General features: G+C 39.7%; 1 protein-coding gene across 5 annotated transcripts in view; it reads left to right on the forward strand.

The window, feature by feature from the left end:
* Nucleotides 1–23,040, forward strand: part of ERAP1 (endoplasmic reticulum aminopeptidase 1) — a 28,067-nt gene that overhangs the window by 1,894 nt on the left and 3,133 nt on the right. For all 5 annotated transcript variants that reach the window (XM_083702273.1, XM_083702270.1, XM_083702271.1 and 2 more), the window contains exons 2-19: nt 6–569; nt 976–1,114; nt 1,552–1,686; nt 3,100–3,220; nt 3,381–3,535; nt 3,668–3,781; nt 6,139–6,270; nt 6,671–6,802; nt 6,951–7,028; nt 8,024–8,181; nt 14,958–15,037; nt 15,343–15,526; nt 17,522–17,678; nt 18,491–18,675; nt 19,770–19,931; nt 21,242–21,382; nt 21,475–21,556; nt 22,064–22,249. In XM_083702273.1, coding sequence (XP_083558399.1) covers nt 85–569; nt 976–1,114; nt 1,552–1,686; nt 3,100–3,220; nt 3,381–3,535; nt 3,668–3,781; nt 6,139–6,270; nt 6,671–6,802; nt 6,951–7,028; nt 8,024–8,181; nt 14,958–15,037; nt 15,343–15,526; nt 17,522–17,678; nt 18,491–18,675; nt 19,770–19,931; nt 21,242–21,382; nt 21,475–21,556; nt 22,064–22,225 — 2,802 coding nt within the window. In that variant the 5' untranslated portion in view covers nt 6–84 and the 3' untranslated portion in view covers nt 22,226–22,249. The remainder of the gene's footprint in view (nt 1–5; nt 570–975; nt 1,115–1,551; nt 1,687–3,099; nt 3,221–3,380; nt 3,536–3,667; nt 3,782–6,138; nt 6,271–6,670; nt 6,803–6,950; nt 7,029–8,023; nt 8,182–14,957; nt 15,038–15,342; nt 15,527–17,521; nt 17,679–18,490; nt 18,676–19,769; nt 19,932–21,241; nt 21,383–21,474; nt 21,557–22,063; nt 22,250–23,040) is intronic.

Here is a 23,040-nt window from a genome sequence, read left to right on the forward strand (position 1 = left end):
ATTAGATTTGTCACTGGATACAATAACAACCTGACACTGAGATTGCTGCTTCCAGATTATACAGTTGCCTTGAAGAAGCTGAAAATGTTTCTATTGCTAGTCATTTTAAATCTTGTTCCATTTTTGAGCTGTAATCTCAATAGTCAAACAACAGGTTCATCCACTGGAGATGGAAGTAATCAGTTTCCTTGGAATAAAAGTAGGCTTCCCAAGCATGTCGTCCCAGTTCATTATGATCTTCTTCTTCATCCAAATCTCACCACTTTAACTTTTACTGGACTGGCCAAAATAGAGATTATGGTAATTGAACAAACTAGTTCAGTCATCCTGCACAGCAAATATCTCCAGATCACCAAAGCTACCATCCAAGGAGCAACAGGATCCCCTGATGCTGATAAAGAAGTGACTGTTTTAGAACACCCACCATATGAACAGATTGCACTCGTTGCTACTGAACCACTGCAAATTGAGCACAAGTACATTATTAGCATTGAGTATTCTGCTAATCTCTCAGACAGTTTTCATGGATTCTATAAAAGCTCATATAGAACTCCAGAAGGAGAAGTAAGGTAAGTCTATTTTCATTTAGATTTGTATGTATCTTTTTGACCTTCCTGTTTCCTATGATTCATTGCTTCTGTGCTTATAAAGTTCGTGTCATATAGAATTGCAAAACACACACAAAAAAACTTGCATATGTGAGGAGCTCCAATCCCACATTAAATACCTGTCTGGAAGCACCTTTAGGTTGCAGTCATATGCATATTTATATCAAAGTAAATTTCATTAGCATAATGGAATCTGCTTCTTAATACACTGTTAAAAGTTTTTAAATATCTCTTTCTTCAATGAAGAAATGCAAGCTGATTTCTATTCATTAGGTGAAATGTTCATCTTTGAATATTTTTACTGTACTACTATGTACTGTACTACTAACAAAGCATATATGTCATGTATTCTTTTTCTTAATTCCAGGGTGCTTGCAGCAACACAGTTTGAAGCAACAGCTGCACGTATGGCTTTCCCTTGCTTTGATGAGCCTGCATTCAAAGCTAAATTTTCTATTAAGATCATAAGAGAACCGAAACATCTTGCACTATCCAATATGCCCATTGTAGGTGTATACTTTGTATTCTTTGATCTGCCTAGTTGAGCAAGATAAAGCAAAGTAACGTAGAAAACATTACCATTGTACACTATAAACCACATCTCATAGGAGTTTATGTTCATGTTGTGTTCACTTTTGGTGCTCACATAAGAAAGCAAAGCAGAATTTAAAAAATGAATATATTCATGTGCTGGAAAAGTGTAAATCTGTTGAGTAGGGCTAGAAGTAGGGGGCAGTTCCCTCCTGCTAGGTTGCCCTTCTTAACTGATCTGTTTCTAGCTTCTTCTTAGATGTGAAATGGAGATCGTAGCATTTAAGCCTTAAAAGAGCTATGAGGGAGATAATATATAGTGTATGTGTGGTGTGTGTGCGCGCGCAAGACCAGAAGTAATGAATGTACTTCAGAGCTAGAGCTGAAATGTAATAGTTTTTACATTTTTTAGGTGGAATCCATAAACATCAGAGGGCAGCTCATTGAAGACCGTTTTGATGTCAGTGTAAAGATGAGCACTTACCTAGTGGCCTTCATTGTTTCAGATTTCAAATCCGTTTCCAAGATGACTTCCCGTGGAATTAAGGTAAACTTTTCATATCAACTGAAGTGTTGCATATTGATATTTTAAAATTGTAGCAGTTTCAATTTTTAAAGTAATTAGAGCCTAGAAAGGTTTTAAAGAAATTATTATGGGTTAGAGCTAGACTTAGTCATACTTAGAGTAGATCCATTGAAATCAATGGTGCTTAAATTGGTTGTGACTAACTCTGGATCCAACCCTACAGAATTTGAAATATTTTTTCAGTAGTTCTCAAAACGTCTGTTACAATGCTATAAGAAGCAAAAGTTTAGACTTGCAGTGGTCGTGCTCCATTTGTTAAGCATCAGTTATATGGATAGCAGCCATTGCACAGCTGTTTATATTTGTTGGTAGAAATGTGTACCAGTAATGCTTAATTTTCTAAACTGCTAGGATAAAAATTAAAAAGTTTGAGTACATGCAGTTGCAAAAAAGACTGAGCATCTGGATAATGAGATAATGTGCCTTTAAATTTAAAAATAATAATAAAGGCAGTCACAGGGCACTTCATCTTTCCTAGTTAGACTTTCAGTTTATCTGCACTAAAACACCATGAGGTAGCTTAGTATGAGATACATACAGCCACTGCCCCAGGGTAATCCTGTGCACTTCATTTCTAAGCAAACATTTGAACTTGGTCCCTGTCCAAATTCAACTCTCTACCCACCACAGTGGCTCTTCCCTATAGAATCATGGAATTGTTGATTTGGAAAGTGCCCTGAGGGCATGGGCATAGCCAAGAATTTTGTTAGGGAGTGGCACGACTTTGTTAGGGGGGCAGGACTTGGGGGGCAGGTTAGAACCAATATGATTGGTCAGTATTTCTGTTGTTTTACTTGATCTAGGGGAGCCAACTGCTCCCCTGCCCCCACTTGGCCACGGCCATGCCTGAGAGTCATCTAGCTCAACTTTCTGCAGTTGATAGCCACCCAACCTATGCTTAAAAACCTCTAAGGAAGGAGAGAGCATCACCTCCCGAGGGAGACCATTCCACTGTTGAACAGCTCTTACCGTCAGAAAGTTCTGCCTGATCCTTAGTCAGAATCTCCACAAGCAACCTCCACAAAATAAAATTTTCTTGATTCCAGGGTTTGACAAGGTTAAAAAGGTTATATAAGATATAGATACTTTCACTGCCATTGTTAGTGTATTTTTTGCTAAATTAAGATCCACCTTCGGAGTCCTTTAATTTGAATGGATCAGGACTATGTCTTCCTAAGAAACATATCCTCTGCCATTGGTTTTTACAGGAGTTTACCTATGCACAGAAGGTAGGAAAAGCTAAATCAAATGTTGGATACCTTTCAACTTTACTCTCATTTTAAGGTGTTAACCAATTAATTAACTTTTATATTTTCTTAAGTTGGAGTTCAGAATTCATCAATGTTTGTGTTTTGTTGTTGGTGATGATTTTAGGTTTCAGTATATGCTGTACCACATGTGATCAACCAACTGGATTATGCCTTGGATGCAGCAGTAAAACTGTTAGACTTCTATGAGGGATATTTTAGCATTCCATATCCTCTGCCTAAGCAAGGTAAATTCGCTACTTTACTTTTGATAGAAATGTTGGTCTAAGTTACACATACATGCAAACGAAACCTACCTATGTATATGTTTACTTTCAAAGTTGAATTGTGAATTTATAAATGGAGTGAGCAGGTATGAGGGACAACTTTTTCAAAATGTATTTGCAGACCTTGCAGCTATTCCCGATTTTCAGTCTGGTGCAATGGAAAATTGGGGATTGATTACATACAGGGAATCTGCTTTGTTATACGATCCTGAAAAATCCTCAGCGTCAAGTAGACTTGGAATTACCTTGGTTATAGCCCATGAACTTGCTCACCAGGTAAGTTATCACTAATTTTACACATGAAATTGATAGCTGCGCTAGTCAGTGGATTCTTCAGTGTAATGAAGGCACCAGAGGATTAATTTAAAACAGTTGAAAATCTCTGCTATCAGATGTTTTCTCTTGCAGTGGTTTGGAAATCTAGTCACCATGGAATGGTGGAATGATCTCTGGCTCAATGAAGGATTTGCAAATTTTATGGAATTTGTGTCTGTAAATGTTACCCACCCAGAACTGAAAGTTGTGAGTATTAACATTCCAGTTTTTATAATACTAAAATGTTTCTTAAAATCAATGTTGATTGCTCGCTGAAGATTATAGAACTATTATTATTATTGGAAATAAGTCAAACCAGCAACAATCACCTGAAAAGATTCTTGTCCATAACTCCGGACACCCTGGACCACAAGTCGTATACTGCTATTCATGTATATGGGGTGGGGCATGGGGGCAGCATGAGTTTCAGGGCTGGGAGACTGATAAAGGACATGTCCCTCTTGGGCAAATAAGCATCCTGGCATTTGCAAGCTAATTTGAGATAAAAGCTGCTACCTTGTTTCAGGTGACAGGTGAAATAACATTCTTAATAGGGTAGCACTTCAGTCACCAGAATTGAGATAACATGTAATTATCCCTCTACAAGTGACAATTAGCTTGCCAATGTCAGGATGTGTGTGCTGTCATCAACGCTGATGTGTGAACGGCCTATAATTGTTTAACAAAAATACATCACTGTAATGGTTTTACAAAAAGGACGCAGGTGGCGCTGTGGGTTAAAGCCTCAGCGCCTAGGACTTGCCGATCGAAAGGTCGGCGGTTCGAATCCCTGCGGCAGGGTGCGCTCCCGCTGCTCGGTCCCAGCGCCTGCCAACCTAGCAGTTCGAAAGCACCTCCCGGTGCAAGTAGATAAATAGGGACTGCTTACCAGCGGGAAGGTAAACAGCGTTTCCGTGTGCGGCTCTGGCTCGCCAGAGCAGCGATGTCACGCTGGCCACGTGACCCGGAAGTGTCTCCGGACAGCGCTGGTCCCTGGCCTCTTGAGTGAGATGGGCGCACAACCCCAGAGTCTGTCAAGACTGGCCCGTACGGGCAGGGGTACCTTTACCTTTACCTTTAATGGTTTTACATCCACTTTAACATAATTGTCACTGTCAATATTTTCCACATTTCATTTCCCCCTGACTTCACTGCTTACATTTTTCCTCTCTCTCTCTCTATATATATTACACGTGTATGTGTATATTCCTGCCAATTTAGGATAACACTTCATGCACTTATAAAGCAGGGGTCCTCAAACTATGCTTCGCGGGCCAGATCTGGCTGCCAGGGTCCTGAACCCGGCCCAACCCGGCAGTTACAGAAGCCACCGCTGTCTTAACGGGTCTATGGCCTCGGAGGGCAGCAGCACCACCACCACCCCTAGCACAGAGGAGGTGGGGGAAAGGGTGTGAGGGTCTCCTCGGCCCTCCTCCCTGTTCAGCTCTCCCTTACTCGCTCTAGGCCAGGAGCTGACAAGGCTTACGTTGCCTGGGCTGGTTCACTGCCTCAGAGCCCCCTCCGTGGGTTGGATCATTTTCCGCGTCTGAGCAGACTCAATTTTCTGCATCTGTGTCGATGCGATATCCGGCGCTGCGCATTCCCTTATTTAGATATCCATCTAACATCCATCTCATTAGCCAAAAGCAGGCCCATACTTCCCATTGAAATACTTATAAGTTTATGTTTATTAAAATCATTCTTCATTTTAAATATTGTATTGTTTTTCCTGTTTTTTGTGCACCACAAATAAAATATGTGCATTGTGCATAGGAATTCATTCATATTTTTTTCAAACTATAGCCCTCCCCCCAACAGTGTCTGAGGGACCGTGAACTGGCCCCCTGTTTAAAAAGTTTGAGGACCCCGTTATAAAGGGAACTCTAGCACAAAAAAGCCTATGGTATAATAAGTATTAATCTTTAAGGTGCCACAAAACTCCTTCTTTTTTGTGAAACAGACTAACAAGTTTACCCCCTCTGAAAATCAGTCAGGTAATTTTTGGGGGGGGGGGGGGTCAAAATTTATTTTTCTTTTAATTCACAAACTTGCATGCTTAGGTACATTGTATGTTTCAAAATCAAAAAGCAGTCGCCAAATGATGGAAAGGCAGGATATCAATCTGCTAATTAATTAATAAAGAGTACAAATATTTTTGTCATAGAAATTAAGTAAAAACACTGATAGCTTTTCAGCTATACTTTTAAATGACACACTAAAACAGCTAACACACAAGTTAAGACTTGCAAGAACAGTAAAACACAAGGACACTTGCTAGAGAGTGGTGGAACTTAATTGCCTTTACAAATTCACCAGAAAACAGAAGACCAGTTCCTAAGTCTTTCATGATACCCATTCTCCCTCTACCCCAAATTTATACAAATGACTACCATTATAATGTGTGAATTGTTATTATTGCAAAGGTGATTGTATCGCCTGAGTTGATAATTGTAGTTCTTTGGTTTTGTTAACTTTATGTAAAACCTCTGAAAAATGACAATAAGTAATTTTTAAAAGTGACCTTCAAACCCTATTAAACAAGTACTTTGTTTTTCTTTTATTAGGAAGATTATTTTTTAGACAATTATTTCTCTGCTATGGAGGTAGACGCCTTAAATTCTTCACATCCTATATCGACCCCTGTTGAAGATCCATCTCAGATTCTAGAAATGTTTGATAGTGTTTCCTATGAGAAGGTAAAATTTTAAAAATTTTCTGATTTATGTATTCTTTCCTTAGTTCTGATGAGATTCTTATAAGCTCTCAGGGGCTCCATGTGCCCTAATATTTTGAGGATATCGACCCACCTTTTTGCCCTTATGCACAGTTCATTACACTATTTATTTTATTCTGTGTAAATGCACTCCTTCCCTCAACCATCAAACACATAATGAATATGTTCTGTAGCATTTGTTTTAATTTATATAGACAAAAAACTAATGTAAAAGCCGGAACCCAAAGATGAGAACTTTATGAAAGATTAGGGCTTAGGAGTGTCCTAATCAGAGCACCTGAACATCTTTTTGCTCCAGATATAGATAAGCAGACATTGAAAAAGCAAGTGTAGAATTTATCGTTTCACTCCCCTCTTTTCAGGGTGCTTGTCTTCTAAATATGCTACTGCATTATATCAGCCCAGAAGTGTTTAGAGCTGGAATTACAAAATATCTGTCACAATTCAGCTATCAGAACACAGAAAACGAAGATTTGTGGAAAAGCTTTTCAGGTGTAAGTATTTCTTGCACGTTTTCTACCAGCATACCTAGTGAGCAATGTCATAATTATCAAAGCATTGCTAGCCAGAATTGCTCTTTGAGCGGTATTGTTGCATGTGTTTTGAAGCCTTAGGTACCTAATTTCTGAGTTTTGTTGCTAGGTTTGCCCTGCAGAAGCAGCAGGTCGAGGACAAAATGATGGGGTTTGTGGCAGAAGCCAGGAGACAGTCTCAACTTCCGTGAGTTTGTGTTTTATTGTGTGCTGTATTTCTGTTTAGAAATTTATAAATTTCTTACTAAAGAGGGAGTAGCCACCCTTTCCATGAGTGAGGGTGCACAACACTTAACTGATATTCAGAGACCAAGGAATCTGTTACTTAGGAGAAAGCATCAGCACCTCATGCTCTACATTAATGGTTTCCTTCTACATGAACAAGTTATGTTCATGCCTCTGGCTCCCTTTCATGCCTATGTGGAAGAGATTGGAATCTCTTTCTGCTGATTTTAAGCAATTTGCAATTCTCAGTTAAATCCAGAGACAGTGAGCTGTAGTTTATTTAAACTATGGTTAGGAAGAAGGCATGATTGAACACTGGTTTGAGATAGGTTGTTCTAAAACCATACTTTAAACCAGTGGTGGCCAAACTTGGCTCTCTAGCTGTTTTGGGACTACAGTTCCCATAATCCCTGACCACTGTTCCTGTTAGCTAGGGATGATGGGAGTTGGAGGGCCAAGTTTGGCCACTACTGCTTTAAACAAACCACAGTTCATCAGCTTCAGACATCATGCAGAACTGCTTAGTTTAAAACCGGAAGTGGGAGTTCCCTATGATCTTGCACATGTGAAAGAGGGAAAAAAGGATCTCTGCAACTCATAGATGTAACCAGAAACTATGGTTTCTTATCATAGCTGAACCTTGCAATCTTTCTGAATTGTTAGAAACCTGTACTTCAGTGGAAATCAGATCCCACCTCCAACCAGCTTTATTCTTTGTGTGGTTAGCATTGATGCAAAAATGGAACTGGTTTTTGTCACCATTTTAATGTTACAGGAAAACATATACTTTCATTCTTAAATGTTTCTCTGCCATACGTCAAAAATGTCACCCCACACTATTGTTAACTATGGAAAGTCGTACAGATAAGACAGATTTGTAATTTTTATCTCTTTGCTGCTGCCCAATGAGCAGCATCTCCTAGCATCTCAGATCATATTTTTGTCCCTGATTTATAGCACTGGACCCAAAATGGGCTTCATGATGTGAAGACCATGATGGACACTTGGACACTGCAGAAAGGATTCCCAGTGGTAACTGTGACATTAGAAGGGAAGAAAGTCCATGTACACCAAGAGCACTATGTGAAGGCTTCTAGTTCTTCTGCACCAACCGGGTAATGGCAAAGGAGCAAGTGAAGCTCCACCACTGGCTAACATTTAATTATAAAAATAAATAAATAATGCAGATTGCACTGTGATTTCTTTTTTTTTTTTTTATAAAGATATTTATTAGGGTTTTTTTATAAAAATTACAAAAATAATAAACAACATTCCTTTCGTCTTAACAAATTTTCAAACCTTTTTGGACTTCCTCACGTTTCCCGTTCACACTTACATTATCAATACATTTTTCCAAGCAAATTATCATGTAATTTATAGTCGCTCTTTTAAATGATAAATAACAATTCTTCAGCAATTTTTGTTTTCTAAAATCTCACTTATCTTCCAATTCAAATCCAGATTAGTGATGGCCAGTTTTTTATAATCAAGCACCCTTTTTAACATTCCACCAAATTACAATATTTTTGTAAATAAATCTTAAATTTCCTCCAATCTTCTTCAACCTTTTCTTCTCCCAAGTCTCGGATTCTGCCGGTCATTTCCGCCAATTGCATATAGTCCATCAGCTGCGTCTGCCATTCTTCCAGTGTGGGTAAATCTTGAGTTTTCCAATTCTTAGCGATAAGTATCCTTGCTGTCGTTGTAGCATACATAAAGAATGTTCGGTCCTTCTTTAACACCTTCTGGCCGACTATACCCAGGAGGAAGGCCTCTGGTTTCTTAGTGAAAGTATACTTAAATACTTTTTTCAGCTCATTATATATCATTTCCCAGAAGGCCTTCACTTTCGGGCAAGTCCACCAGAGATGAAAGAATGTTCCTTCATTTTCCTTACATTTCCAACATTTATTTTCGGACAAGTGGTATATTTTAGCAAGTTTAACAGGGGTCATGTACCATCTATATATCATTTTCATTACATTTTCCTTCAGAGCATTACATGCAGTGAAGTTCAGCCCAGTGGTCCACAACCTTTCCCAGTCTTCAAACATAATATTATACCCAATGTCCTGTGCCCATCTTATCATAGCAGATTTAACCATTTCATCTTGTGTGTTCCATTTCAACAGCAAGTTATACATTCTTGATAATATCTTACTCTTTGGTTCTAACAGTTCTGTTTCTAACTTCGATTTTTCCACCTGGAATCCTAACTTTTTGTCATTTTTAAAAACTTCTTTAATCTGAGCATAATGTAACCAGTCTAGCACTTTACCCTTCATTTTCTCCAAACTCTGCAATTTCCAATTGTCACCATCTTTTTCTAATATTTCCCAATACTTTGGCCAATTGGCCTCCATATTGAGTCTCTTCCGGGCTTTAGCCTCCAGAGGTGAAAGCCACCTTGGGGTTTTGTTTTCCAACAAGTCTTTGTATTTTGTCCAGACATTAAATACAGCTTTCCTGACAATATGGTTCTTAAAGGCCTTATTGGTCTTAACTTTGTCATACCATAGATATGCATGCCAGCCAAATGCATTGTTAAAACCTTCCAGATCCAACACGTCCGTGTCTTCAAGAAGTAGCCAGTCCTTAAGCCAGCAGAAAGCTGCTGCTTCATAGTACAACTTTAAGTCCGGCAGGGCAAAGCCACCTCTTTCTTTCGCATCAGTTAGTATCTTAAACTTAATTCTAGGCTTTTTGCCCTGCCAGACAAATTTAGAAATATCTCTCTGCCACTTCCTGAAGCACTCCGTCTTATCCACAATTTGTAATGTTTGAAACAAAAACAACATCTTTGGCAATACATTCATCTTAATAGCGGCAATTCGGCCTAACAAAGAAAGTTTCAATTTTGTCCAACAGTCCAAGTCTCTCTTAATTTCAGACCAGCATTTTTCATAATTATCCTTAAATAGACTCAGATTTTTTGCTGTTAAATTTACCCCTAGGTACTTAACTTTTTTCACCAATGTTAGTTCTGTTTCTTTCTGAAACCGTTCTGACTCTAAGTCTGTCAAGTTTTTCCCTAATACTTTAGTTTTCTGTTTATTTAATTTAAATCCCGCCACCCGACCAAAATCTTGAATCAATTCCAAAACTCTTTTTGTACTAGATTCTGGCTCCTGCAGGGTCAAGACTAGGTCATCTGCAAAAGCTTTAAGTTTGTATTGTTTCGCTCCGACCTGAATCCCTTGCACCAACCGGTCCCCTCTGATAAGATTCAGGAGCACCTCCAGGACTGTAATAAACAACAGCGGGGAAATTGGGCAGCCTTGTCGTGTTCCTTTTTCAATTTTAAACCCTTCCGTAACCACATTGTTGACTATCAGTTTTGCCTTTTGTTCTGAATATATCGCATCAATCCCGTTTTCAAAACCCCTCCCCACTCCCATTTCTTTTAAATTTCCCTTCATAAACTTCCAAGAGATATTGTCAAAGGCCTTCTCCGCATCTATAAAAACTAACACTGCTTTGGTATTAATTTCTGTTTGCAACAGCTCCAAAATGTCAATAATATTCCTTGTATTAGCAAACATGTGTCTGCCTGGGAGAAAGCCTGCTTGGTCCTTGTGTATTACTTCACTTAAAACTCTTTTAAGTCTGTTTGCCAAGACTTCAGCAAATATTTTGTAATCCACATTTAGAAGGGAGATGGGATGGTAGTTCTTAAGCTGTGTCTTTTCAGTTTCTGATTTTGGTATCAATGTGATAAAGGCTTCTTTCCACGATTCCGGCGCCTTCTTCCCCTCCATAATCTCATTGCTGACCTCCATCAGTGGTTGTATCAGATAGTCATTTAATGTCTTATAATACTTGGAGGTCAAACCATCTGGCCCTGGAGATTTGCCCAATTTCATGTTCTGAATGGCAAGTTCAATCTCTTGTCGAGTTATTTTGCTATTCAAGAGTGTTCTATTTTCCTGTGACAGTTTTTTGAGCCCATTTTTTTCCAAGAATTGTTTAATTTCCATCTCATTTTGCAGCCCTTGAGTGTATAGTTTTTTGAAATATTTCTGGAAGCACTTTCTAATTTCCACGGGGTTCTGGATATTTCTTCCTTCAATTTCCAAATTTGTTACTGTATTCAACTTTTGCCTCTTTTTCAACTGCCAAGCCAGCAGTTTCCCACATTTGTTTGCCGATTCAAACGTTTTTTGTCTCATCAGCTTAATCTTCCATTCAATTTCCTGATTTATCAATTTAGAATATTGTGCCTGGTGGAGTTTAATTTCTCTCAAGATCGGCTACGATTTTGGATTTGCTCTTAACTTCTTCTCTAGTTCTTTGATTTTCTCCAAAATCCTGTCTTTCTTTTCATTCTGTGTTCTTTTCTTTATAGAATTCTGTTGTATCAAGAACCCTCTCATGACCGCTTTACTTGCATCCCAGATTGTTCTTTTTTCCACCGTCGTATTCAAATTTATTTCAAAATAGTCCTTTATAACTTTTTGGGCCTTCTTAATGATCTCTTGATCTCTGAACAAATTGTCATTCATCTTCCATCTAAAGGAACCGGTTGGTACTAGTATCATGTCCATTTTCAAAGCGTTATGGTCGGAGCAGGTCTTTGGGCAGATTTCCACTTTTCTCACCTTAGGTGCCAGACCTCTAGAAATCCATATTTGGTCGATTCTTGTCCATGTCAGCTGGGCTTCAGAAAAGAATGTTCCTTCTTTTCCCAAGGGGTTCTTTGTTCTCCATATATCAATCCAGTCCATATTATCTGTCATTTCAAAAAAGGTCTTTGGTAGTCTGCCGTCTTTGGTAACATTTTGTCTTTGTGACTTATCCATATTGGTCGATACGATCCCATTCATATCTCCCATCATAATGATGTTATCAAAGTCCAGATATTCCAACATAATCCCATGCAACTTCTTGTAAAATTCTGATTTCCCTTCATTTGGAGCATAGATTCCTAATATCATAATTTTTTCTCCTTGATGCTGTATTTCAATTGCCAAAATTCTTCCATGGTCGTCTTTAAATAAAAATTTAGGTGAAAGGCTCTCTTTTGCATATATCACCACTCCTCTCTTCTTAACTTTGTCCGAAGATATAAATTCCTGGCCAAGCCTTTTATTTATTAATACTTTTCTGTGTAGCCTAGTCACATGTGTTTCTTGTAAGCAGATGATATCCAATTGTTCCTTCTTTAATATGTGAAAGATTTTCCTCCTTTTTCCCGGGCTGTTGCAGCCATTAATATTCCAGCTCAAAAGTTGCAGGGACATCCTGGATAAATCTGGTTATTTTCCTTGGGATGGTGTTTGGTTCTGTGGGTCTTTAGAGTCCACAGGTGTAGGTACCTCTGGTGGTTCGGGCCCTGGGGGTAGTTCAAGTCCTTTATGAAGGTCTTCTCCGTGGGCAATCAGAAATTTATCTCTATCTTCCAAAGTTCTAATTTTAATCTTCCTTCCTCTGAAGGTAAAGGACAAGCCTTGTGGAAAATCCCACCTAAAGATGATTGAGTTGCCTCTCAACAATTTTACAAGCTCCAAATATTCAGATCTAAGATCCAACAGCTGTTTAGGAATGTCCTTGTAAATTTCAATTCTTCTGTCCAAAATGTCCAGAGACTTCCCGTAGTGAAGGCCTAAAATCTTGTCCCTCTCCTCCTTTGATCTCAATGTTATCAAACAGTCTCTGGGCTTCTCTTTCTTTATAAGTCTTCCAAGTCTAAAAGCTGACACAATTTTAAAATCTTTTCCCTCTAAATTCCAAAACTTGGAAAATTCTCTGGTCAGGAACTCAGCTAAGTTGCCTTCTTCCACTTCTGGTATTGCCCTTATCCTTAAGTTGGTCTCCCTATTCCGAAGTTCAATCATAGAAAGATAGTTCTGATGTTCACCTACTTGTTTAGTGAGTGGCCTTACTTCTTTTTCCAGCTCACCCAATCTTTGGCTGGTGTCTTCAGCCAATTTCTGATTTTCACCTGCAGCCTCCTTCAGTTGTCCAATAGCTTGTGCATTCTGTGCAACTTGCCCAGACAATTTGTTTAAAGTTTCTGTGTTTAAATCTATTTTTGCTGTTTGCTGGTCCACTTTCCTATCCAAAGATTCCAATTTCTCTAGGATTCTTTCTAGAACAGAGCCAGATGCTCCTGAGGCCATCTCTTCTAATTGTAATTCCTCCGTTTCTTCCTCCCCTGCCTGTGGCAGAGAGGCAGCTTTTTCCTCAGATGGTAAAGTAGGCACAGATGATCTGCGTGCCTTTGAGGCTGCAGTTACAGTTGTTAGAGTTGTTTGTCTGGTTCTTGGTCCCCCCTTTCTTTTTGCGCCACTCATTCCAAAGTTATCTAAAAGTCAAGGTCAGGCTGACTTCCCGTGAGAAAGCAACGGCCCAGATGGTAACAGTCATACAGGAGGCCGGGAAATAGAAAGTAAAATAAAAGTCTCTGTTGTAAATTCCAAATCCTCTAGGGGGAGTTTGTAATAGTTTTGAGGAAGAAATAAAATTCAGTCCAGTACAATTAATAACTGTTTAACTGTTTAAAATTCAAAGTCCAAAAGCCCTCACAAATAGTTCCCAGCAGAGTCAGAATTTGCTGTTAAACAATGACAGTGTTTCAAATAGTGCTAGCTGGTATTCTCAATGTTTCAAAATAGCAGGTTCTCAGATTGTTTCAAAGTTCGGATTCAAAGTAACCATGTCAGCAGACTGACAGTTCAGTTGCACAGGCAGCTCCAGCACCTGGGTTTCTTGCTTATAATGTAAATCCCATAAGAAGAAGATATCACCATGCCAATAAGAAACAAAAAATCCACCATTCACAGCTCTAAATCCACTTAATATAGAGTTCAATGGGTGCTCAAATCAAGTAGCTCAAAAAGTCTCTCTTTACCTTCACTCTCCAGCTCTTTGCTTTGATATTCAGTGGGAGCGGAAGACGGACTTCCTGCTTTTCGTCTCTCCGCTTTCGGCCAAATTCAATTTAAATTCAAATCTCCAATAAAGTATGATCCTTACTCACGGGTTGTAGCTTTTTCAACTCCAATTTTGCAGGAAAAGAGGTCAGCGCTCACCGGCAGCAGCAGCGCGGCTTCACTCCGCAGATCGTGAACCGACTCACAGCACCGCAGCCCCCTCCACCGATCCAGAGCCCCTTACGGGGTTCCTTCAGCGATTTGGGGGTCGCTCCTGGTGCCCGCCGAGTCTCAGGACCACAGGCTCTTGCTGCCTGTGGGTCTCCAAAGCGGGTCTCCGTTTCGCCGTAACGGGCGACCCTTTTTCTGCGGAGCTTCCTCCTCACAAAGGAGAAAGGACCGCCATTGCCGTTCGCGCCGCCTCCGGAAGTCCTGCACTGTGATTTCTTAACTAGTTAGTATTTAGGGAAGTTTTTTATGTCTGGCATTTTAATGTATTTTTAAATCTTTTGTTGGAAACCGCCCTGAGTGGCTGGGGAAAGCCAGCCAGATGGGCAGGATATAGATGATGATGATGATGATGATGATGATTAGAAAAATCATATTGAATATTCTTTTACATCATACAAATAAATCAGCTGAGGGCATTCTAGACTTTCTAAATGACAAAAAGTTACAATTTCTAAACTGGAGACTGGTTGAATTTTGTCCTGTAGGGAATTTCACTTGTTACATTTCTTTGAGAGCACATGTGACTGATGGCAAAGCCTTAAGGAAACAAAAGCATTTTCTTAAAGATAGGTACTCATAGTAGAGAGTTAATATGGCAGGAATCATTAACCATCTCTGGAAATGCAGGTTTGCTTTTAAGTGTGTGAAAACAGACCTTGCAGCCATAGAACTCTCAACAAGAAACCCCTCTTTACATCCACCCAGTCATGCAGCTCAGTGGTCAGCTTAGATATGTGTTCATACAGGCTGTTGAAACAATCAGCTAATCATCATTGATTTTACTGTAGGAATCTGTGGCATGTTCCATTAACGTATATTACCAGTAAATGTGCTGAAGTTCAGAAGTTTTTGCTGACAACTAAAACAGGTATGTTTGAATGAATTCAAATGGGTAAGAAGTACAATTATGTTTTCAAGCTTAAATAATTTTATTATGGAAGATTATAAGAATTAAGAAGATACAGATGTTCCAAGCTATCCATTTCTTGAGTCCCTGTAAGACACACAGAAGTTTTTATCCACAAAGCAGCTGTGTAGTAGACATTAAGGCTAGGTTTTTAAGCAATTTTAACTATTACTAATCAGTTATTTATCTGTGGTTGATAACTGTAAATGAAATGAGTCATCCTGCTGGACAGAAAAATACAAGGTTGTGATATATTTTGTGTGTAGATGACATCATTCTCCCAGAAGAAGTGGAGTGGATAAAATTTAATGTTGGAATGAATGGTTATTATATTGTGCACTATGGAGATGATGGATGGGATGCCCTAATTCGTCTTTTGAAAGAAAACCATAAAGCAATTAGCAGCAATGATAGAGCAAGTCTCATCAATAGTGTATTCCAGATGGCGAGGTAAAGTATGATAGTATACACTAAATGTCTCTTTGGTAAGCAATGTGCCATTTTTGTTCTATACAACAGTAATACAGATAACGCTACTTCATCACATAATAAAATGAGAGAGACACTCCTGTATCATTTGCAAAATTAGAAATCCAGAACTTCCCCAGTGACGTTGCTTAGGCCATTCCTGCGTGAATAACGGGAGAATTGTGACACTACTAAAACAGTAAGAGTTAGAAAAGATAAGAGCTTGAGATCTCAGAACTAAATACTGCTTGCTGTTCCTATAAAATATAATAGCTCTCCTAGTTCTTGCCCATTGATACAAGGTCATCTTGAACCAATCCTTTGCAGACGTCACTACACTTTTGCTAGCATAAGGATTGAACACATACGTGTTTTATAGCCTTGTTAGACACAGGCTTTCCCCCTAGAAATTGGCCTCATGATACAGTAGTGCCTCGCAAGACGAAATTAATCCGTTCCGCGAGTCTCTTCATCTTGCGGTTTTTTCGTCTTGCGAAGCACCCCTATTAGCGGATTAGCGCTATTAGCGGCTTAGCGGCTTAGTAAAAGGGAAAAAAAGGGGGGGAAACTCGCAAGAACTCGCAAGACGTTTTCATCTTGCGAAGCAAGCCCATAGGGAAATTCGTCTTGCGAAGCACCTCAAAAGACGGAAAACTCTTTCGTCTAGCGAGTTTTTCGTCTTGCGAGGCATTCGTCTTGCGGGGCACCACTGTATTTGGCACAGCCATTACAAGAGGTTTATAGAACACTCCCATCCTACTTTATAACGAAAATATTTCTTCTGAGTAGAAACAATACCTGCAGCAAAGTATCTGTTTATACTTTCCCTTGATCCACATGGGGGGGGGAGTATATTGCAGAAATACAGCAAGCCCACAACTTTTGTGGTTACATTCCTAAAGCCAAAATTGTGTATAGTCAAAATGCATTGGGTTCAATGGCAGGTGGCATTTCCTGTGTAATTTACCCTGGAGCACCACCCCTTTTCTGCCCCCTTTCTATTTCTTTGCCTTGTGCGTAAAGCTTGAATGCACACAAGTTCAATGTGCACAAGTCGTGTATATATCTTGTAATGAATATGTTGTGTCAGCTAATGTACACAGCTGATGTACATCTCTGAGACAGCACATGATAATGAACGGCAGCAGGGACGGTGCCTATTTAGCAAAGTAATTTGGTCCCTATTCAGGAGGCAGCCCTTGGTTGAGGTCCCAGAGCTGAGGATATCTGATATAGCCAACTTGCTTTGCTAAGCAGGGCTGCGTCTAGTCAGTGTCTGGATGGGAGACTGTACTGAGAGCCTTATGTATACCAACTTCAGTTCCATGAAGGAAGAAAAGTGGGGTATAAATGTACTAAAAAAATACAAAGCCAGAGACAGGAACTATTGTTGGTTAAGAAGGGGGTTGGCCTTCATGAGAGAGAGAGAGAGAGAGAGAGAGAGAGAGAGAGAGGGCGCGCATGCATGCAGATCAGTACTGTTCTGATGACCTGTGGGCAGGATTGCAAAGCTGTGTTAATTCAGGAAGACCACAAAACCTGGTAAAAAGCACGAATAAATATAGGACGTATAGGATAGAGTAGGAAGTATGCAAGACAGAGAAGCCTGGCAAGACAGATAATAAGCAACGTTGCTGCTGAAATCTCTTCATGATACACATAACAGTGGATCAGCTGCTGGCAGTTTTAATGTATTATCATATTGCTACACTTTCCTGAACTCAGTGTATATAACACAACATGCGGACAGCTGCAGAAGTTCAACACTCCAAACCATGTTTTGCTTTTGCACAATTTGCCATTGCGGGGTGCAAAAATTCAGGAAGGTTTCATTCATAACATTAGCTGTTAAAAAGGAAAACACTAAGATTAGTGTTGCTAATATGTATTAAAAATGAAAAAACTCTGTACTCTGAATGGTTCAGCCCCTTTAACAAATATTTTAATGTGTTATTACTGACACTTTGTTTCCCACAGTGCTGAAAAGTTGTCGATTACTAAAGCTCTTGATTTAACAATATACCTACAACATGAAACTGAAATTACTCCCGTGCTTGAGGGATTGGATGAGCTGATACCTTTGTACAAACTTACGGAGAAGAGGGACATGAGAGACATAGATAATCAATTAAAGGTAAGAAGGGGAAGACTGAAAAATAGCCGTCAACACTTGCAGGCTGTCAGCTCACATACTGAGGTTATTGGCAATAATTTTATGAATGTATATGTGTTGTACTATAGAATAAAAGCAAGTTGCTTTATTGTTTTGATTCTCACGGGATGCGAGAGTCAGTAGGGGCAGCATCCATCACAATATAGAGTGTACGATCAGCATGTCATTAATGGAAAGAAGCCGAACAATAACTCTTAGTATTTAAAGAAACAGCAAACACTACCTGCTTAAAGCAATTGGAAATTAGATAAGGTTAATATGTTATGATTTTATTTTAATATGATGCATGCTTCTTTTTTTAAAAAAAATAATAATCCTTCCAGTAGCACCTTAAAGACCAACTAAGTCAGTTCTTGGTATGAGCTTTCGTGTGCATGCACACTTCTTCAGATACACAGTTTTTGTTTTTTAAAAGAAAAAGTTCATCATGATGCATGGGAGCAGGGTTCCCATTTATGTAGGTTGTTGTTTTTCTGGAACATAGATATGAAGCTGCCTTGAAACCATTAGCTCCTGTGTGCATGTGTTTTATAATCAGAATTTCAGGTGGTTAATTATGATACCTACTTAAATCATTTATTGTTCCATTGTGTTTCAGTTTGGTTATTAAACAACTGCTTCCTTCAGCCATGGAAGTACATTTTGTGTGTGTGTGTGTGTGTGTGTGTGTAATTGCCTTTCCCATTCTGCTTATATATACAGTTTTTAACATATTTGGTTAAAAAAATGATTTCACGTGTATGTTTTTTTGTATGTTTGTGAAATCACTCTAGGGATACATAGTCAATCTAATGAAAAACATGATTGACAAACAGTCTTGGGACGATGCTGGGACAGTGTCTGAGCGACTACTTCGGAGCAGTCTTCTGGGGTTTGCTTGCGTACGAAAGTACCAACCGTGTGTGGACAAAGCAAAAGAGTTCTATACAAAGTGGAAGGACTCCGATGGAAATTTCCAGTACGTGTTTCTCTTTTGTAAGCAGCATAGCATCTTCAGGCTTCACAGGGCAAAAACATGCATCGTGGCAACTTAAATGCTGTAACGCCACCCCAATTTAGCATACAAAACCAGGGAAATTAAAAAAAATCCTTCCAGTAATTTTTTAAATTTTATTTTGGCTACGGCAGACCAACACAGCTACCTACCTGTAACTAAAACCAGGGAAGTCGCTGTGTTGTGGCTGCTCAGTCCAGCTGGGTGGGAGAGCATGAAATCACTGGATAGAGGAAATTTGCTATTACCTGTGAATTTGCCTTTTCAATGATTCTTGAGATGAGGCAGTCTGACTTGAGTAGTAATTTGCAATTGAATCCAGACATGGAATAATAGAATCGCAGAGTTGGAAGGGATCGCAAGGGTCTGTGGCAATCACACAGGGTTCCCGGACGTTTCACCGTCTATTGATCCCTGTGCCACCACTTTATTTCTTGCTGCCACCACCCAGGCCCTACCTGGTAAAATACTGAGTGCAGTCAGGGATATATTGGAACATAAACTTCTGTTTATTTATTGCAGTTTAACAAGCATGTGGTTTCATAAACGATCTCAGTCAATTACAATCATGGGGTGCCTAGCCAGACCTATATCTTCCGCTACTTGCTCTCACTCACTAAACCACCTCTCAGATATTTACTTGTCTTCCCAGGTCCTAACTGTTCCTGACTCAGCTTATTTCGCTACACTAACTCAACCTACCCACAGACTCTATCCTAATTCACTCCCACTCCAACCAACTCCCAACGAACTCCCCCTTTGCCCCTCCCAGAGCTGGTTTTATAGTCCCTCTGACTCCACCCCCCCTGGGTTCTGATTGGTTAACCTGTTTAACTATTTCACCTCCAGCACTCTCATATGTTAACGTCACAGGGTCATCTAGTCCAACCCCCTGCAATGCAGGAATCTCAGCTAAAGCATCCAAAAGAGGTGGTCCTCCACCCTCTGCTTATAAGCCTCCATTGAAGGAGAGTCCACAACCTCCTGAGAGATTCCATTCCACATAAGAAACCAACACCAAGAGATCAGAACTAACCTGAAGCCTCCATTTGTTGCAGTTTGCCCAATGACATCAAGTTTGCGGTATATGCTGTTGGAGCACAGACGGACGGAGGCTGGGACTTCCTTTTCAGCAAACACAAGCTGCCCGAATTTAATACTGAGAAAAGGATAATTGAATCTGTTCTCAGCCTAAGCCCAAATAAGGAGAAGCTTGAATGGTGAGTACAGTGGAACCTTGAGTTGCGGACATAATCTGTCCCGGAGGCACATCAAAGTGTTCGCATCCAGAAGTGCCGCGTCTGCGCGCAGCACAGTTTAGCGCTTCTGTGCCTGTGCGAGTGGCGAAACCCGGAAGTAACCATTCTGGTACTTCCGGGTTGCTGTGGGACGCAACTTGAAAAGACGTAACCTGAAGCAGACGCAACATGAGGTATGACTGTATTCTCTGGAAACATGAACGGCTTTAAATTAAAAGAGAGATGTTGTAACTGCAAGGCCACAGCCGCCCGTATTTTCATCATCTCTTAACCATTGCAATGCAACAAGAAACAACAACATTGTAACATTGGATTGGAACGAAGTGTCTCACAGTTAAAAGGTCAGTGCACACACCAATTGCACATTTTGTTCATGTGCACTGGCTTGAAGCATATAAATGCTGTTTCACATTGTGGCTGTTCCTATGGAATTAGAAGCTGGAACGGGGTAAGGCAGGGCAGATCAGATTTTTAGGTGAGGTGCAGGAGACAAAGGTGAACAAAGTTGATCTTCAGCTGCAGGCCAGCTTTTTCATTCTTTTAGGTCTGGGTGCATTCTGAGTGTTCTGTCTCCCACTGCTCGTCTTTGCCAAAGATTTCAAAGAGAAGGAACCCTTCCCCACAGCACAGATGAGATTAATCTGAATAGTTAATTTCCCCCTTTGATACAGATTTTCCCCATTTCAGCTTTTCAATCAAACTTCTCTATGGCCCATAGGCTCTTCCACATTTTGTAACTAGGGAAGAAACAGCCTCAGCCCAGTATACCCCCATCTTTCAGCCCGAAATCTGGCTTCAAAGGCCTTCTGGTGGTTCCCTCATTGCGAGAAGTGAGGTTACAGGGAACCAGGCAGAGAGCCTTCTCAGTTATCGTGCCTGCCTTGTCAGATGTCAAGGAAATAAACATCTGAAGTCAGCCCTGTATCTGGAGGTTTTTTATGTTTGATGTTTTATTGTGGTTTTGTAATTTGTTGGAAGCCACCCAGAGTGGCCGAGGCAACCCAGTCAGATGAGCGACATATAGAATTTATTATTATTATTATTCCTGCGTGTGGCACAGTACCCCCTTTCAGCACCTTTTCTTCTTTCCATGCTGACTATATGAGAGGATGCTTGGGGGAAATGAAGAATAATCTCTCTGCAGCGAAAGCTAAGGGTATGAAATCAAATAGCCATTACACTGTGTACCATTTATTCGTACTCGAGTTTTCCTGTTCCTATTAAGGTAATAATATTATTTCCTCACACTGAGGTTTCTTTTTTTTGTTTAGGTTAATGGAGCAAGGTTTACAGGATGACTTAATAAAAATGCAGGATCTTCCGCATATTGTTATCTCTGTTGGAAGAAACCCTGAGGGTTATCAGTTAGCCTGGAAGTTTCTAAAGCAGAATTGGCAGACATTTGTAAAAAAGTAAGTTTTAAATATTATCGCTCCTTGTACTCCTGTTTATTTTCTTTCTAATATAAAAATATTTACTTCATGCACTTCTTCTGTTTGCATAGGTTTGAACTTGGTTCGAATGCCATTGCACACCTGATTACTGGATTGACAAATAAATATTCCACAAAGGAACAACTTGAAGAAGTAAGCATATCTCGCAACCTGCATTGTATATCCGTGAGACTCCATGATTTCATATTTTTTTTTAATTAATTGCTTTTCACACATGCATCTCAAGGCAAAGTGCAGCAGCAGCAGTTGTTTAAAGCAAAATGGACATCCATGGCAAACTGACAAGTTGTATTTTTATAGGTTCTTGGAACCCAACATATAAATGCGTGAGACATTTATGATACTTAACTGCTCATATGCTGTTCTGCTTCCATTTATATTATCTCTTTGTAAATCTGAAGCAAAAGGCCTTTGAAAACACTTGTAATTCATGTACAATTTGGACGACAGGCACATTTCTTTATGTCTCCATGACTGAGAATCTCTTATGACTAAATCCAGGCTGTACAGTTAGTGGCATTGGTACAGGAAGAATAGGATGCAGTCTCCTACAACGTTTTTTCTTTTTTCAAATCCCGTTAAAGATAATGGGAATAGTACAAGAATTTATTGTGGTATTTATTTATTTTTACTCAACAGGTAAAAAGTTTCTTCAACTCCCAAGGCAAAAAAGTTTCAGAGCTCCGTGCTGTCTACCAAGCGATAGAAACCATTGAAGAAAATATTCAGTGGATGGATAAGAACCTTGAAAAAATCAAGGAATGGTTACACACCTATAGTGGAATGTGGAACTCTGCATGAAGCACGATTTCAGAATGAAGAATGGTAAGTTCTTGAAAAGATATGAAAAATGCTACTTTCGTAAACATAAGTTTTTATAAAATTCTAAAAACTGGAATGCTGATTAGTACATATATTTGAGCTTATTCTAATGACAGAGGTTGGAAAATATGAAGTATACTTCCAAAGTGGAGGAAATAGCATTAAGGCCTTGCATGCATGTCAAGTTATGCATTTACAACAGGAGTAGTGAAAATTGGACCTCTCTTAGACCAGGTCTTTATGCCTCTCTAACTAGAGTCTGGGACTCCTCCTAGGCCATTCCCTTCTCAGATGCTTGTGTGTGACTGAAACATGTCCTAGAACTGATTATGCCTCTTGCTTGCGTGGATGGAGGAAGGAGAGAGATACGTGTGTTGGGATGTAGAAAATCTGACTTTACCATAGCTGGAGTGTTGCCAACTATACTGTAGCAAGTAACATCCATTACTTCACGTACAGAGGATCAGGACCTTTTGATTCCATAGGTCCACTTTTGCATTATTTCTGAACTCAGATAAGGTATGGTTAACTCTTAACTGCAGTTTATGCAGCTGTCCATTTCAGACCACAGTCTCAGATAATACTGCACAGTATTTAACTGAAACAAGTACTTCTGATCTGATGACTGCCCCCAGAGGAGACAGTGGGTGGGAGTGGGAGCATGCAAGCCTAAGGCTTGCCCCCTTAATGAGAAGCCATTCTTCCAGACGCAGATGTTCGAGAGCCCATTCCCAGCTCTGCTGAACATACGTGAAAATTTAAAGCACCCAATAGTTCAGCGATCGAGAAAAGAG

The sequence above is a fragment of the Podarcis gaigeae genome (genome assembly GCF_964106915.1).
Source record: "Podarcis gaigeae genome assembly, chromosome: 11".
In the NCBI taxonomy this organism is placed as follows: Eukaryota; Metazoa; Chordata; class Lepidosauria; order Squamata; family Lacertidae; genus Podarcis; species Podarcis gaigeae.